The 17886-nt window shown below is 34.5% G+C and overlaps 1 protein-coding gene and 3 long non-coding RNA genes across 6 annotated transcripts in view; 3 read left to right on the top strand and 1 right to left on the bottom strand.

The window, feature by feature from the left end:
- Nucleotides 1-17886, top strand: part of LOC149091982 (uncharacterized) — a 202016-nt gene that overhangs the window by 54193 nt on the left and 129937 nt on the right. The gene's annotated exons all lie outside the window — the stretch shown is intronic.
- The window catches only part of mthl15 (methuselah-like 15), a 141650-nt gene that overhangs the window by 17517 nt on the left and 106247 nt on the right, over nucleotides 1-17886 (top strand). For all 3 annotated transcript variants that reach the window (XR_016196429.1, XM_089257658.1, XM_089257657.1), the window contains exon 2: nucleotides 10277-10467. Coding sequence is in view for 2 of the 3 variants with exons in the window: in XM_089257658.1 (XP_089113784.1) it covers nucleotides 10277-10467 (191 nt within the window). In the remaining variant the exon portion in view is untranslated. The remainder of the gene's footprint in view (nucleotides 1-10276; nucleotides 10468-17886) is intronic.
- LOC149091985 (uncharacterized) lies at nucleotides 228-742 on the bottom strand. The gene is made up of 2 exons (XR_016196446.1): nucleotides 458-742; nucleotides 228-394 (listed from the first exon to the last, which is right to left on the bottom strand). It is a non-coding gene; the product is annotated as an uncharacterized LOC149091985 (long non-coding RNA).
- LOC149091986 (uncharacterized) lies at nucleotides 5193-7811 on the top strand. Its single transcript, XR_016196449.1, has 2 exons — nucleotides 5193-7377; nucleotides 7411-7811. It is a non-coding gene; the product is annotated as an uncharacterized LOC149091986 (long non-coding RNA).

A 17886-nucleotide genomic window follows, 5' to 3' on the forward strand; every position in this document is an offset into this window, starting at 1 on the left:
GCAGCGCTTCGGGAATCGACAGCTTCGGCAGTTCCGTTATTGCTAGAACTGTTGCTGCGAGCATTTTCGACAGTCGTAGTTGCAGCAAATCAAAAACATTTGTGGGTCAGCAGCGCAGCGCCGAAGTCACTTGCGGCATACTTTGTAGCAATGAAACAGATCGTAGGCGTAGTCTTGTATTAATGTGAATCCGAGCAACAGCAAAAATTTCAATGTGATGCTTGGAAGTATTTTGATACCAATGAGGAAGGGGACTTTGCTACATGTAAAACTAGCAAAAGCAAACTTAAAACCAATCGAATTTCAAATTTAAAAGCTCATGTTGTCAATGTACATCATTCGAAAACGACTCCTCCTTCCGAACTGTCGGAAAAATCTTCTATTTGTTCGTCGTCTAAAATTATACGAAAAAAAAATTAAAACTGAAATGAACAAAAAGCAACTAATAAGGTAATACATTGGGCTCGTTACGGAGGACTCCATACCGTTCAATGTGTTAAATTCTGATAATATGCGAAATATTTTAAACCCAATTTGTGACGGCTTCAAGGCAACCGACGGAAAATCAATTTGTTTAACCGCATCAAATTCCAAGGAAACTTTAGAGATTGTTGCTAATAATCTACGCAAAGACATGAAAGATGAATTAAAAAACAAATTACTTTCACTTAAAATTGACAGTGCTTCGCGGCTATCTCGAAACATTTTTGGAATAAGTGCGCAATTTATTAGCGAACTGGAAATAAAATTATTAAAATATTAACAAAATATGAAGTAAATCTAAAGCAGATAGTATCAGTTACGTCTGATAATGGCGCGAATATGCTTAAACAACGAAAATATTTTCTGTTGTGTCCGAAGAAGAAATCGAAGAAAATTAAGTTTACAGTAATGATGAAAATCGATCTCATAGAAGAAATGCCAGAGATGACATTGGGCAATATTCAAGTTTGTCGCTGTGCTGCTCATACTGCGCAGCTTTGCGCTCTAGATGTGACTAAATTTTCAGCCATCGCAAAATACTTATTCACTTGTCGTAATTTGACGAAATATATTCGAAAACCATCTAACGGATTTCGTGAAAATTTTGAATTTAAAAAACTGAAGATGCCTCAGCTGGACTGCCCAACTAGATTGAAAATTTAAAAGCAGCAAAGGACGTGCTAATGAAAATTGAATCAATTAAAAATAAGTCCGCGGATGAGAATTTCGAAATTGACGACTCCTTTGGATATTTTGATAATTACACTCTCATTTTTTAACCCGCTACAAAAAACTATTCAAATATTTCAATAGGAGCAATTACATTATGGTAATTTTTATGCGCAGTGGCTAAAGTGCAAAATATGCACTCAAAAAATTATACAAGATGAGACCCAGCCACTTACGAAACAAATTGGTGAACAAATATTGGAATCTTTTAGAAAACGTACAAATACTTTTAGTTGCCTGTTTATTTTTGGATCCTCGGTTTCATCATACCATTTCATCAATAGAAAGAAATGAAGCTGTAAAATATTTGAAATCTTTATGGGATCGGATAGTTGAGGTCAACCAAGGCTTTGTTGCGGGCTTTACAACTAATTCAACTCCTTATCATTCCAACGTTGACTTTTATCACATTGAAGATGAATCGTTAAATGAATATTTAACACAGGATATTGAAGTCAAGGCTAGTAGCACAACCGATGTACACGCGAAAATTGAAAATTTGCAGCTTTCCTTTGTCAGAAGTGATGCAAACATTTTACATTTGCATACATACTTTTTAACAAAACCATTATACCCTGATTTCCCATTTTCAATGGGTTAAGGGTATAATTATAAGTCTACGTCCACTAGGGGCGTGACAAATCGGACCTAATGATAAAAGTATTTTTCGGAGACCTCAAATTTGGTATATATACTCGGGCTGACACCTCAAAGCAAAAAAGCTTTGGCGGATATATTACCGCAAAAGTTTATATCTCCTAAAGTATAAGAGCTCGAAGCATAAAATTTAAATAGTTAAGTTATTAGTAACCTCATCTATCGATTCCTCATGCCTCTTTAGGGGCATGGCATATCGAAAAATACCCTGTAATTTTATCTCTTTTTTATCGTAAGCATCCAACGATTATGTTATCGTTAGCTTGTTCTATGAACTGGCCAAAAATTAAGTGTCTACTCCCAGTGGGGGCGTGGCAAATCGAGAAAAACTAAACTCTCTACAGTATTAGAGCTAAACATAGCGACTAAATTTGAATTTAAAGCGGTGTGAATGAGTATTCCGCAGTCGGTAACGCCCGACTGCAACGTTCTGACTTGTTTCTATTGGCGTCTATTGCGCGAAGTTCGAACATTGTACCCCTCCTTGTGGAGAACAGTTTGCAAATGCACGGGAGCTCCTGAGGTTAAAAATATATTCTCCTGTATTTTTAGGGAAAATGTTTTTGGCATTTATCTCTGACACTCAATTTTTCAGAACGGCCTGATCTTGGCTGAGCTCCAAGTGTTGCCGTTTTTCCGTAGTATGTTATTATATTTTGTATACTAGAAGCTCACTTACCCAAGTCATGATCCGCACATGGCCTAGCTCTCGAGGAATAAAACTTGCCACCCATAAATCAGTTACTTTTGATAAGGACTTAGAGGTCAGTTAACTATCCAGGCGTTAGACTGCCACGTGGAAAACAGCGATAACGACGCGGTCTTTGAGTAGACTGACGGTCCAACGACAGGAAAACGAAGATGCCTCACGGAAGCTACACACGCTATATTATTAAATAGTAGTAAACGCGGATGTAAGACTAAGCCCGATGTTATCTGTTCAACAAAGAGCAGCCCTAAGGATAACATTGGCGGTTGACTTACTTGCCCAGGAACGCAAAAAAAATATTGAATTAGGCCTGACAAAAAAGACATGTGAAGGTCAGGTAGGCGTGTCGTATCAATATTTTTATTTTCTTTATTATTTTGTATTTCCGATATTTCTTTATTCAATTAATTCTTGTACCATAATTGATCTACATATGTACCATCTCTAATTAGCGAAGTAAAGCTCAAAATCGAGACTGCTCGACTACGAGATCCCCTGAACCCTACAATCAACTGATATTTCAATAATAATTAGCAAACACACACGCACACACACACATACACACACACACGCATACAAACAAATACACGCACACACACGTATACAAACAAAGACACGCATACACATACAAACAAACACGCATATACACACACTCACATATACAGGCGATTGCGGTTGGGTTGCGCTGCAGTGTTGGCAATATTATGAGAACTTATTTGTTGAATTATTTAATTTCTAGACGACCGATCGAAATGAAACTTTCAGAACATAATCATAATGTTTAAATGTATGTGTATACCGAAGCACAGGTTTTTAGTATTTGATATACGACTTTTACAAAGATGAGGATGAGGGGGTGGATTTAGGGGTGGGGGGTAAATTTTAACAAAAACCGAAATTGTATAAAATGCATCTTAATGTACATTTTAAATTTCTAGCTTAAAAGATGTAGGAGATATAATTTTTTAAAAGGTATTATCGGAATGAGTTATCGTTTTTTAGTGATAAACTCGATATGCGCGCTCTATATACGGACATTTAAAAAAAAGTTGAAGTCTCTAGCTCTTATATCTTCTGAGATCGACGCGTTTATACATACGGACGGACAGACAGACAGACGGACAGGGCCAAATCGACTCAGATTGTCGCCCTGATCAAGAATATATGTACTTTGTGGGGTCTGCCACGCCTCCTTCTGCCTGTTGCATACTTTTAACAAAATCATTATTAAGGGTATAAAAACGTATTAGTATTGAGCGTGGTATGTATTCACTTGAGTATAGTAAAGAAGAGTAAAGTGACGCATTAATGTTGAAAGCTCGAAACGTAACAAATACAAATACAAATACAAATACAAATACAAATACAAATACAAATACAAATACAAATACAAATACAAATACAAATACAAATACAAATACAAATACAAATACAAATACAAATACAAATACAAATACAAAGACAAATACAATACAAATACAAGACAAAACAAATACAACTAATACAATAAATGACAAATACAAATACAATACAATACAAATACAATACAAATACAATACAAAGAAACAAATACAATACAAAGAACAAATACAAATACAAATACAAATACAAATACAAATACAAATACAAATACAAATACAAATACAAATACAAATACAAATACAAATACAAATACAAATACAAATACAAATACAAATACAAATACAAATACAAATACAAATACAAATACAAATACAAATACAAATACAAATACAAGTACAAGTACAAAGTACAAATACAAATACAAATACAAATACAAATACAAATACAAATACAAATACAAATACAAATACAAATACAAATACAAATACAAATACAAATACAAATACAAATACAAATACAAATACAAATACAAATACAAATACAAATACAAATACAAATACAAATACAAATACAAATACAAATACAAATACAAATACAAATACAAATACAAATACAAATACAAATACAAATACAAATACAAATACAAATACAAATACAAATACAAATACAAATACAAATACAAATACAAATACAAATACAAATACAAATACAAATACAAATACAAATACAAATACAAATACAATACAAAATACAAATACAAATACAAAATACAAATAACAAATACAATACAAATAACAAATACAAATACAAATACAAATACAAATACAAATACAAATACAAATACAAATACAAATACAAATACAAATACAAATACAAATACAAATACAAATACAAATACAATACAAATACAAAGACAAAGACAATACGATACAAATACAGGAATCAACAAAAAGACAAATACAAATACAATACAAATACAAGATACAAATACAAATAACAAATCAAATACAAATACATACAATACAAATACAAATAAAATACAAATACAAATACAAATACAAATACAAATACAAATACAAATACAAATACAAATACAAATACAAATACAAATACAAATACATATACAAATACAAATACAAATACAAATACAAATACAAATACAAATACAAATATTGGCTGATGCAATATGATGAAATCAATTCCTGGAACTTAGCCGAAAACTACAACCACACTTATCATTCTAACAATATATTTCAATTGAATTCATACAAAATATCAGGTTTTATTACCAGAATACCTTAGCATAATTATAATTTTTTCTATTATTATTATTATTTATATTTCTTTTATAAGTAGTTTTATCGGCATTCTTCTTTAAACATTATTTACTCCATTCCATTCAAAATTATATAATCAAACGCCCCACACGCCATGATCAAAACTAACTTCAGTATGTTTTGCACTTGTGCTTGCATTATTATATTATCGACATTATATAATCAAATGCCCCACACGCCATGATCAAAACGAACTTCAGTATGTTTTGCACTTGTGCTTGCATTATTATATAACCAAGTACTCTGCCATTTTCTTTTGCCAGCCGTACCCTTTACTCTCTTTAGTGATTTCACTCTTCTTCACTCTCTTTAGTGACTTCTTCATTCGCAACATTTTTATTTTCACTGTCTTTACCGTCTTCAACTGTATTATCAATTTCAACAATATTATTATAATTATCACACACATTCGATTCTTCGGGCACTTGCCCCTCTGGCAATCTTCTTATATCTTCATGAGCATATTTGTAATTTCGTTTACTAGTTAGAGACCTTAAAATGTACCTGTCACCCTCTAGGACTCTGATTATTTCAAAAGGCCCCTTATACTTTGGACTCAATTTAGTTTGATGCCTTTCTTCACTTTTTAGTTGCACAAAATCTCCAACTTTGTGTCTAATTACTTTCGCCTTATTTTTATCAAATCGTTCCTTGTCATAAACTGCTGTAGCTAAAACATTCTTTTCAGCCTGTGCTCTTACGTTTGGCAGATCAACCTCATGCTCAATGTCACTAGGTGGGAGTAAGCCTAATGGGCGTGCCACCTTTCCCAATAGCATTTCCAATGGACTAGCCATCGTCACACGGTTCGTTGTACAATTGATTGCTAACTGTACCTCTCTTAACACATTCTGCCAAGACTGAGTTCCAGTTTCGACCGCAGTCAACATATTTTTTAACGTGCTCATGGTTCGTTCCACTTGGCCAGTAGCTCGGCTAGCACCGGTACTAGTCAAATGCAAGTTTATTTTCTTATCTGCACAGAATTGACTAAACTTTGCACCCGCAAAACACCTTCCCTGGTCAGCTATTATTCGGTTTGGTACTCCAAACAAGTGAACAGCGGATTGAACAGCATTTATGCTACTTTCACTATCTAGTTTAAGGCTATGACTAAGATAGACATACTTGGTAAACGCGTCTACTTGAACGATAACATATTCCTTCTGATCACTTTTGCCACTTAGTTTTCCAGTTATATCGATATGGATAGTGTGCCAAGGAATATTGATTTTCGGTATTGGATGTAATTCTGCTTGTATTTTGCCTGATGATGATTTGGACATTTTAGAAGTGATACAGTTATCAAAGAATTTTCGAACATATTTTGCCATATTGTCAAACCAATAAAAATCGTAAACTTTATCCAGAGTCTTCTCCCAACCTAAATGCATTATTGACTCGTGTACTTGATTTATAACGGACCATCTAAAGGCACGTGGCACCACTGATAAACAACATGTTCTGCCATTTCTTTGTATTTTCCGGTGAAGAAGTAGAAAGTAGGCTTTAGCAAAAGAGGATTTCTTGACAAAAAGTCGACGTGCGCCATTCTTTTTCCTTCTCTATATTGAATATCAAATGTAAACACCTACAAATAGGCCCACCAACGTTGAGCTCTGGGGGTCAACTCTTGTTTACTTTTTGACGCCTTCAGCGAGTTACAATCAGTAAACACAGTAAAATTTCTTCCCAACAAATAATGTCGAAAATGTTTAACAGAGTTTACAACAGCTAGAGTTTCCAACTCATAAGAGTGATATCTTGACTCTGCAGGTGAAGTAGTTTTGCTATAGTATTCTATTACATGAGGTTTGTTGTTAATTTTGTGTAATAAAATTGCACCGTAGCCATCACAACTTGAATCTGTATGCAACTCAATTGGATAATTTATGTCAAAAATGATAAGCACTGGTTTATCAGTAAGAATAGAAATAACCTTTTTCCGTATCTGCTCGTGTTCAGTTTTCCAAATAAATTTACTTTTCTCTGAAGTTAAGAAGTATAACGGTTTTATCAACTGTGAAAATCCCTAAATAAATTGTCGGAAATAAGATGCCAAGCCAATGAATCGTCTAAGTGTTGTGACTGACTGTGGAGGTGGCAGAGCAGTCAACGCTACTATTTTCTGAGGATTTGGACGAATTTCACCCGAACTAATACTGTAACCTAAATATTGTATCGATGTTTTCAAGAAGGAACACTTTGTGATGTTGAATGAAAATCCAGCCTCTGTTAAAGTGTTAAGAACAATTTCTAATCTCTCTAACGCTTGACCTATCGTTGAGGCAATTATCAATATGTCGTCCATATAGACAATAACATACGAATTTGCTAATTCACCTAAAGCTTGCATCACTAAGCGTTGAAAAACAGAAGGTGCATTTTTAAGTCCGAACGGCATAGATAAAAACTCATACTGACCATCAGGGGTCACAAACGCTGTATACTCGATTGAATCAGAGTGTAAAGGAATTTGATAATACCCACTGGCCATATCTAAACAAGTAAAGTAATTAACACCTTGGAGTCTATTTATTTGATCCTGTATAAGTGGCAACGGATACTTATCAGCCACTGTATTCGAATTTAACTCTTTATAGTCTACACAAAGTCTATCCGAACCGTTTTTCTTCTTGACCAGCAATATGGGGCTTGCGTATGGTGAACAGATTGGTCTAATTATTTTTCATTTTAACAATTCGTTAATTTTTTCTCTTACTAAATCTCGCTCGCATGGACTTAATCAATATGGCCTTCTTTGAAATGTTTTATTTGGATCGATTAATCTAATTTTCATTTCGCCAACTTTCACTTTAGTACCTGGAATGCCTTTTATAAAAGAATTTGAATACTTTGCCAATAATGAATTAAGTTTTATTTTATCTTGAGCTTCAACATCGGTATCAATATCGGTCGGCTCACTGCCAATACATAGATTAATTATTTTAGCTCTTGAAATCTTAAATTGATTTGATGAAACAACAATATCAAAACCTTTATTTAGTATTTCCCGACCAATGACAATATTGTTTTCCATTTGATCATCACTTATTACATAAAACAGAATTTCAATGCAATAGTCATCAATGTTTACACTACTTAATATTTGTACGGTACTACATATTCCACTACCACCTAAGCCCTTTAGCATAACAACATTATTCGATCTTTTGCCAGAAAATTTGTTACTTATCTTTTCTTTCATTAGCGAACACTCTGCTCCAGAATCGAAGGTGATTTCAAAAATTTGGTCTCTATGGTTCATGTACCCCTGTGGTGTCGCAACGCTGTACTGTTCCACTCGCTTTTCCTGGTTGAAGATATTGTTTTTGTTAGCTTCCTTCCTTGGGCATTGGGTAGATATGTGGCCCAATACTCCGCACTTGTAGCGTGTCAAACTCGATTGTACGCGGTGGTTATCCTCTTGTCTGGTACGTCGTTCATTAGCACTCGGAAAATGGCTCGATGACTGTTTTTGCCGTTTAGAAAAAGTTTCGGATTGATGCTCCATAAAGCCATTCTTCCGTTTATTAAAAGTGAATGCTTTTAATTCAGACTGCAGCTCGCCTCTTGTTTGAATATTCGACGTGAAACTTAAACGCTGCAATCGGCTATCAAAAAAGCACTTCCCCTTAATGCTGAGGTTGAGGTCACGACCAACGCACTTCCCTTTAACTCATTATACCCTGAACCCATTGAAAATGGGAAATCAGGGTATAATGGTTTTGTTAAAAGTATGTAACAGGCAGAAGGAGGCGTGGCAGACCCCACAAAGTATATATATTCTTGATCAGGGCGACAAGCTAAGTCGTTTTGGCCCTGTCCGTCTGTCTGTCCGTCCGTCCGTCCGTATGTATGAACGCGTCGATTTCAGAAGATATAAGAGCTAGAGACTTGAACTTTTTTTTTAAAATGTCCGTATATATCACGCGCATATCGAGTTTATCACTAAAAAACGATAACTCATTCCGATACTTTTTTATCGATAAAAAACCTTATCGAAGATCACTTAAATAATTATATCTCCTACATCTTTCAAGCTAGAGTCTCCAAATTTAAAATGTATATAAAGATGTATTTTATACAATTTCGGTTTTTGTTAAAATTTACCCCCCACCCCTAAATCAACCCCCTCACCCTCGTCTTTTTAAAAGTCGTATATCAAATACTAGAGACCTGTGCTTCGATATAAACATACATTTAAACATTATGATTACATTCTGAAAGTTTCATTACGATCGTACGTCTAGAAATTAAATTATTCAACAAATAAGTTTTCATTATATTGCCAACACTGCAGAGCAACCAAAGCGCAATCGCCTGTATATGAGAGTGTGTGTATATGCGTGTGTTTGTTTGTATGCGTGTGTTTGTTTGTGTGCGTGTGTGTGTGTGTGCGTGTGTGTTTGCTAATTATTTTTGAAATATCAGTTGCTTGTAGGGTTCAGGGGATCTCGTAGTCGAGCAGTCTCGACTAGAGCTTTCTTTCTTGTTTTCTTTTAGAATAATGTCAACGGTATTACACCACGATGATGCGTTGGCGCCCGACTTGTCTGGGTTAAATTTAGGTAGTTGCACTGATTTACTTTGCATTGTGTCCGTTGTTGTTGTTTGTAGAGCCCGCACCCAGTTCAATTAATTCTTTGTGCCTACTTTCGAACCTTACTCGGCGACAGCGACACAACGCTGTCGCCCCGCTAAAACGGCACTTCTTAAGCGACAACATGCAAATATTGGCTGATGCAATATGATGAAATCAATTCCTGAAACTTAGCCGAAAACTACAACCACACTCATACAACCTCATTACACACCGACACTACAACCACACGCATAAGTACGAAGGCATACAGAAAAGGGAAAATATGCGAGTAGGCAGTACGCACAATTACAGTGCGCGCCAACATATTAATACTACTTGCTTCCACATATATAATATATATAACTAAGAGCTACCGAGTAACATTCAATTTATATTCACCATTTATTGTTTCAGTATTTGGAGTCTTAACTGGACTAGAATGCCCGAAGTTTCGTTTGGATCCTGAGTCGTTTTCGGATGAGTTTCACGTTATAAGTTCAACTACGGGATCGTTGCTAATTGCTAGCACAAATAAAATATACTCAAACAGTCAATATTGCATTGAAAGAATTAAAAATTCATCTTTTACAGATATAGATCAAAAGGTATATTTCTATTTGTTGATTAAGTATTTATAAATTTCCAATTTATTCCAATTTCTCATTCTGGTGAGTATAAATTCTTGATCAGGACGAATTAAAATTTTTCGCCGATTTTTTTTTACGACTATATAAAAGTTACCGTGGAACTATATTGACCGCTATTGACTTGAAATTATTGACTTGACTATTGACTTAAAATACTGGAAGTAACAGCCCGATACTAGAACCAAGTAAGAAGGAGACAGCTCAACAAAATCTCCTGAGCCCTTCCATTCATCGCCGTTTTTCTACCTTAAAAAAAAAAGGGGAAAAAAAACAGATAAGAATGGGCTCCAAATTGGGCTTATTAAGGAAAGCACAGGTCTCTAGTATTTGAAATGAGCTATTTGTAGGGAGTATATAGCAAAAAACGGAATTCTGCAAAATAGCTATGAACCCGCATTTCATTTGGCGACTCCAGCTTTAAATATGAAGGAGATGTACTTTTGTGACTTATTATACCCTGAACCCATTGAAAATGGGAAATCAGGCTATAATGTTTTTGTTGAAATGTGTGTAACAGGCAGAAGCAGGCGTGGCAGACCCCACAAAGTATATATATTCTTGATCAGGGCGACGAGCTGAGTCGATTTGGCCCTGTCCGTTGTCAGTATAGGGTCGTTACACAAAAGAGACTTGCAGGCTTCAAATGTTGATTGAAATTCTTCATCTATAATAACTTTATTTTTTCCTTTTAGTTGTTTAGTTAGGGGTTTGGTTTAGCAAAATCTTTAATGAATTTTCTGTAGTAGCCCATTAGCCCCAAGAAGGATTTGATTTGCTTTTGGGTCTTAGGTAGAGGAAATTTCTTTATTGCCTCAATCTTGGACGGGTTTGGTTTTATGCCCTCTGCGCTTACAATGTGTCCTAGATACTCAATTTCTTTTCTTAAGAACTCAGACATATTTATTTGTAGCTTTAAATTTGCTGTTCTTATCTTCTTAAACACATTTCTTAAATGTAATGAAGATGAAAATATAATGATATCGTCTAAATATACTAGGCAATATATGCCAAGTATATCTCCAAACAACGAGTCCATTACCCTTTGAAAGGTTGCCGGGGCGTTAGTAAGGCCGAAAGGCATTCGTACAAACTCGTAATGTCCCCCTTCTGCTGAAAATGCTGCTTTTGGAATGTCATTTTTATGCATCTCGATTTGGTGGTAGCCACTGGCTAAATCTATTAATGAAAAGTATTTGGCTTTTCCCAATTTATCTAAAACATCGCTAATTATTGGCATGGGATATTTATCCTTAATAGTTTTTTCATTTAGTTTCCTATAATCTACCACTAATCTCCACCTTCTTTGTCCTGTAGCATCTAATTTCTTTTGTACTAACCATACAGGTGCACTTCAGGGGGAATGACTATGCCTGATGATTTTTTGACTAAGTAGCTTTTCTATCTGAGCCTTTAATTCTTTTCTTTCATTAAAACCATATCTATATGGTCTTGTGTAAAGGGGAATATCGTCTGTGGTACGAATTTTATGTTTCACAGTATTTGTGAATGTTAATGGGCTCTTATCATCGTAAAATATTTTGGAAAATTTTAAACAAAGTTTCTTTAGAGATTCGATTTCCTCGGTGTTTAGTTGGTTAGTTCTTATTTTTTCTTGAAAATTAAAAGAGTTCGCTACTGTATTTGAGGTGTTTTGAAAAGCCAAATTTACTTCGATGTATTGCTCTTCTATGTATGGAGGTACTACTAACGGTTGGTCAAAATAAATTACTTTTTCCGTATCTGAATAGTTAGTAATCTCCATTATGCTAAAATTGTTTGTTGCCGAATATAAACCCCTTGAAATAACTAATTCGTTACCTAGTCGAATTTCTGGACAATAGAAATCACCCTCCTTTAAACTCACAGGTATTTGCACCATATATCTTGTTTCCTCTTCAATCACCTCTCTTTTGCCTGTTATGTTTTGTTTTGTGTGTATAACCAATTGCGCGTTTGGTGTTTGTAAAATTAATTTGTCTACATCAACCATTGCTCGTACTTGTTTCAATATATCAATGCCGATAAAACCATCAAAAAATGAGTGGAATTTGAACAGCAAAAAACTAAATGTTCCCTGTTGTTGAAATTCATCAAATATTTGTAACGTGCAAGCTAAATCTAAGGTGTGTGAGTTCACTATTGTTTTTATTATTTTTGGTTCATTTAACTTTCTATGGTGTTCTGGAGCCACAAATACAGGATCAATAAAATATACTGTAGATCCTGTATTAATAAGAAATTTCAGTTTTTTTTTATATATAGATTGTATTAAGATGTAGGGTAGGTAAGTTCCATGCCTGTCTCTTGTTATGTACCCTGGCTGGTTGTTGAGGCTACTAATTGAAAATTTTCGTTATCGTTAATGTTATGTATTTCTTCCTGCCTATTGTTATTCCTCTTGTCTTGGTCTCTAGACGTGTTTTCGTGTTCGTGTTTTTTGATTGTCCACTGTGGTTTTCTCTGCTCTTACGTCTAAACTGTCTGTTCTGTTGTTCTCTATTAGTGTTATAATGGCTGTACGGTTTATTATTGTAATTAGGTCTCTCTCCAATTTGTTGCCTTTGTGCCCTATTTGACTCACGACCCGTAAAATTGTTTTTAAATCTAATCGGATTTTCATTAGCTTGACTCCAGAATCTGGCTTGTCTTTGATTTTTAAAAATTTCTTTTTCAGCCATTGCTAGTTCGTAGGCTGTAATAATATCTGATGGGTTTCTTCCTCTAATACTGGGTCCTAATGGTCCCCGTAGTCCTCTTAAGAATGTGGGTAAACATTGTTTTATAAAAAATCCTTTTTTGTTTCTCGTACAGTTAAATTGCTTTCTTTTTCATTGACAATATTTATTAAAGTCCTCTGTAAGTTGGTACCCTTTTCGTAAAGAATTTGTACAGGGTGACTCTGTGTTGTCAAAATACCTAGTTCGGAAATTAAATCTGATTCTGTTCTTTTATCCGAAAAATGTCTTATAAGTGTATTCTTTATATCACTCCAATTTATTTGTACTCCCGTTTGATATAAAGTTTCGTGAGCTTTCCCTTGTATTTTGTTCCTAATTGCTCTTAGTATAAATAGCCCTGTAGGAGTTTGCTCTGAGCCTTTTATAAACAGGAGTATTTCCTCGACGTTCGAAATGACCTCTCCTAATTCTTCTGCGTTTCCCTCATAAATAGGCATTGTCTTTATAAGATTAGCTATGTTGAAAGTGCCCATTTTATTCTGTCTATCTGAATTGGGTCTTTGAGCCGGTGGAATATGTTCGTCCGGTGACCCATAGAAAATCGGGAATTCTTCCCTGTCTTCTATATTGGCAGTGCGTCTTGCACTTGTTGTTTTTACATGATTTATTCGTATGTCTTTAGTGTGTATTAAAGTGTGTATTATTTTTTAAATTAGTGTGTATTATTTTTTAAAATTAGATGTTACTTATTGTGAATACTTAAGTGGGGTAATGAAGGTACGTTATGTGTTGTAATCCACTTGTAGTGTGACTTTGGACTGTGTTTCGCAGTTGTTGCGTTTCCTTTATTCTCTCTTTTTCCTTTTGTTTTCCTTGTTCTGTGAATAATGATAATATTATTATTATTATATATATATATATTTTTTTTTTATTTTATTTTATTTTATTTTTTATTTTATTTTATTTATTTTTTTTTATTTATTTTTTTTAACTGTGCTGAAGCGAGGCATGATTCTTGCGCGTTGCAGTTATCATGCTAAAGGGCGGACAGACATCAGTCATGTTTTGTAACATACGTACGTATGTATATTTTGTTGTTTTTTTTTTTTTAATAATGTAATGAGTACACACACATTTGTTCTTACCTACTTGTGTATAGTGTGATATTTTAAATCTTATATTTTGTTTACTTTATTTATTTGTTTCCTCTCCTATTTTTTATAAAATTGAAGTTGTCCAGGATCCTTGCTCGATGCAGTGACCTTGTTCAGACATCAAGTTTGTACTGTTGGGCGTTTAATTTCGTATTTTTGTTACATATGTGTAAATTTTGCATTTGTATATATAACTCAATTCACCTTTTCACTTGAACATGAAATGCGCTATTTTTTGTATACTTTGTTCATTTGTTATTTATTTTGTGTACTTTTATTTTGTTTCATTTCTTTTAATAAAATTCTTTCTTTTAATAAAATTGAACTTGTGCAAGATCCTTGCGCGATGCAGTGATCTTGTTCAAACACCAAGTCTTTTTCCACTTTGCTTGCAAATGCGTTGTTATTGTTTGTTTTGTCGTTTCTCTTTTGTTTATTAATGTTTTAGTTTGTTGAAAAACTTTTAACACACTGCTTTCACTAACTTTATATATTATTATTCTCAATGAGCAGCGAGGTCCACATGCAACAAGATTCAAAACTGAAATGATTTAACGCAATGGCGGCGAAGATGATGAAAGCTATGATTCTTATGAACTACCACTGACCAAACACTATTTGGTCAGTGGAACTACGCAGTTATTGCGCAGCGACGATGCTGGAATATTACGGTTCTTGTGAAATTTGTCTTGTGCGGCGATGATCAGTAGCGCCCCTATGTCGCGACGTCGCGACGCGTCAGCGGCGTGCTGCTGCAGTTCTAACATTAAAACTACGAAATGTAGTCAAAGTTAGCCTTGACAATGCACGGGTGTACGTACATACATATGTACATGTACTTACATGTATGTACATACATATGTATGTGTTTAACAAGACCCGCTGAATTCAAGGAACAGAATTATACATACAAGCCCACACATGCACATGTAAACACAGTTCAAGCAATATTTACCAAGATGATGACATACATATGCATGTATGCAATTCTCCTGCAGAATTTGTTATGCATGTATAATTGTCAATTAAAATATTGCCAATGACAATATAATGTTCGGATCGTGACTACGTTAAATATGCGTATATTAAATACATATGTATATTTATATGTAAGTGTATAATGCTATTTTGCTTGGTTGTCTTGTTCGCTCTGTCCAATACAGTAGGTTCAATCACTAAATGCCTTTATGACCTTTAGCACGATAAGACAGCAATTTTTGCGATACACATATGTACATATGTATGTATAATTACCAACGAGTGTTACCTGCATACATGCAAGTACGTAAATACACAATTTTTCCATATACACATACATATATTATTATTGTTATATACAGCTGCGAAAAATAAAATAGCACCACTTGCATATTCAGAGTTTGAGGAGTTCTCCTGGACACATTTATGAATGTATTGATGTAATTTTTTCACTCAGATAAGCAGAAATTAATTAGTTATTACGGCAAAAAAGAATTATCACAAAAATATTCATAGTTTTTATATAATTCAAAAAATTCTCAAAAAAGCCGAAAAATTGACGAAAAAAATAATAGCACCACTACTCCTTTTCGAGTGAAAACCTGTATTTTTATCAGAGCTACATATCTTCAAAAGCACTTATTGATGAGATTTGTTGTTTATATACCTATTTTAATTAAAAAATTTACAAAATTTGTAAAAATTTGCAAAAAATGGGTCGTGGAAAGTATTGCACCCCCGAACAACGCAATCTAATCAAAAAGTTGATTTCGGCTCGAAATTTTCACAGGAAAATTGGTCGTTTGATGGGTTATTCACATAAAAAGATGCACCATGCATTAATCCATAAAAAAAATTATGAAAAATGAGGACAGCGGTGAGTTCTGACCTAGCAACAGATGACTTGACTCATTCGCGTGAGTAAAAAAGATCCTTTTAAGTCGGCTACTCAACTGAAAAAGGACCTAAACATATCAGCAATAGACCAAACAGTACGGAAATACTTAAAACATTACGATTTAAATGTTTTCCGTTCAAGAAAAGTACCACATTTGAATAGAAAACATATTTCTAAACGGATGGCATTGGCAAAGGATCACAAATATTGGTCTGCGCAGGAATAGAGCAACATTCTTTGGCTTAATGAAAGTAAGATGTTAATGTTTGGTGGAAAGGGATCGCGGTCCAACGTTAGAAGTGAACAGAACTTGCAATTTAACCCTAAACGTACAACAAAAACCATTAAAGGTGGAGGATCAAATTTAAGGGTATGGGGTTGCTTTTTATACCCTGAACCCATTGAAAATGGGAAATCAGGGTATAATGGTTTTGTTAAAAGTATGTAACAGGCAGAAGGAGGCGTGGCAGACCCCACAAAGTATATATATTCTTGATCAGGGCGAAGAGCTGAGTTGATTTAGCCCTGTCCGTCTGTCTGTCCGTCCGTCCGTCCGTCCGTCCGTCCGTATGTATGAACGCGTCGATTTCAGAAGATATAAGAGCTAGAGACTTCAACTTTTTTTTAAAATGTCCGTAATTATCACGCGCATATCGAGTTTATCACTAAAAAACGATAACTCATTCCGATACTTTTTTATCGATAAAAACCTTATCGAAGATCAGTTTAAAAATTATATCTCCTACATCTTTCAAGCTAGAGTCTCCAAATTTAAAATGTATACTAAGATGAATTTTATACAATTTCGGTTTTTGTTAAAATTTACCCCCCACCCCTAAATCCACCCCTCACCCTCATCTTTGTAAAAGTCGTATATCAAATACTAGAGACTTGTGCTTCGGTATACACATACATTTAAACATCATGATTACGTTCTGAAAGTTTCATTACGATCGTACGTCTTGAAATTAAATTATTCAACAAATAAGTTCTCCTATTATTGCCACACTGCAGCGCAACCCAAGCGCAATCGCCTGTATATGTGCGCGTATGTGTGTGTGCGTGTGTTTGTTTGTATGTGTATGTGTGTGCGTGTGTGTGTGTGTGTGTGTGCGTGTGTGTGTGCTAATTATTATTGAAATATCAGTTCCTTGTGGGGTTCAGGGGATCTCGTAGTCGAGCAGTCTCGACTAGAGCTTTCTTACTTGTTATACTATGGTGTAGGCCCAATTCATTGGATCAAAACCATAACTGACCGACATTTTTATGTTGATATATTGGAATAAGTGATGCTGGATACAATATACCACTAAAATGGGTCTTCCAGCAAGACAATGACCCCAAAAACACCGGAAATAAAGCGAAGGAATGGTTCCAGGAGAACTCAATCGACTAACCTGCACAGCCGGCGGACCTAAATCTAATTGAAAATTTGTGGGCAGATGACAGAAAATAGTTTCTGAATGTAATACAAGCAATGCAAAGAAGTTTTGGGAAGTCGTTCAGGAGTCCTGAGCTAAAATTCCCTTTAAACGATGTCAGGACTTGGTTGAATCCATGTCTGGGCGTTGAGCAGCCCTAATTGCTAACAAAGGCAAAACAAACAAATGCTAAACTTAAGGGAGTATATTTATTTTCATTTGTCATTAACAATAAATTAAAAGTTTTT

This window comes from Drosophila navojoa, chromosome 3 (assembly GCF_054131105.1).
Source record: "Drosophila navojoa isolate 15081-1374.11 chromosome 3, UAZ_NAV_1.0, whole genome shotgun sequence".
NCBI lineage: Eukaryota > Metazoa > Arthropoda > Insecta > Diptera > Drosophilidae > Drosophila > Drosophila navojoa.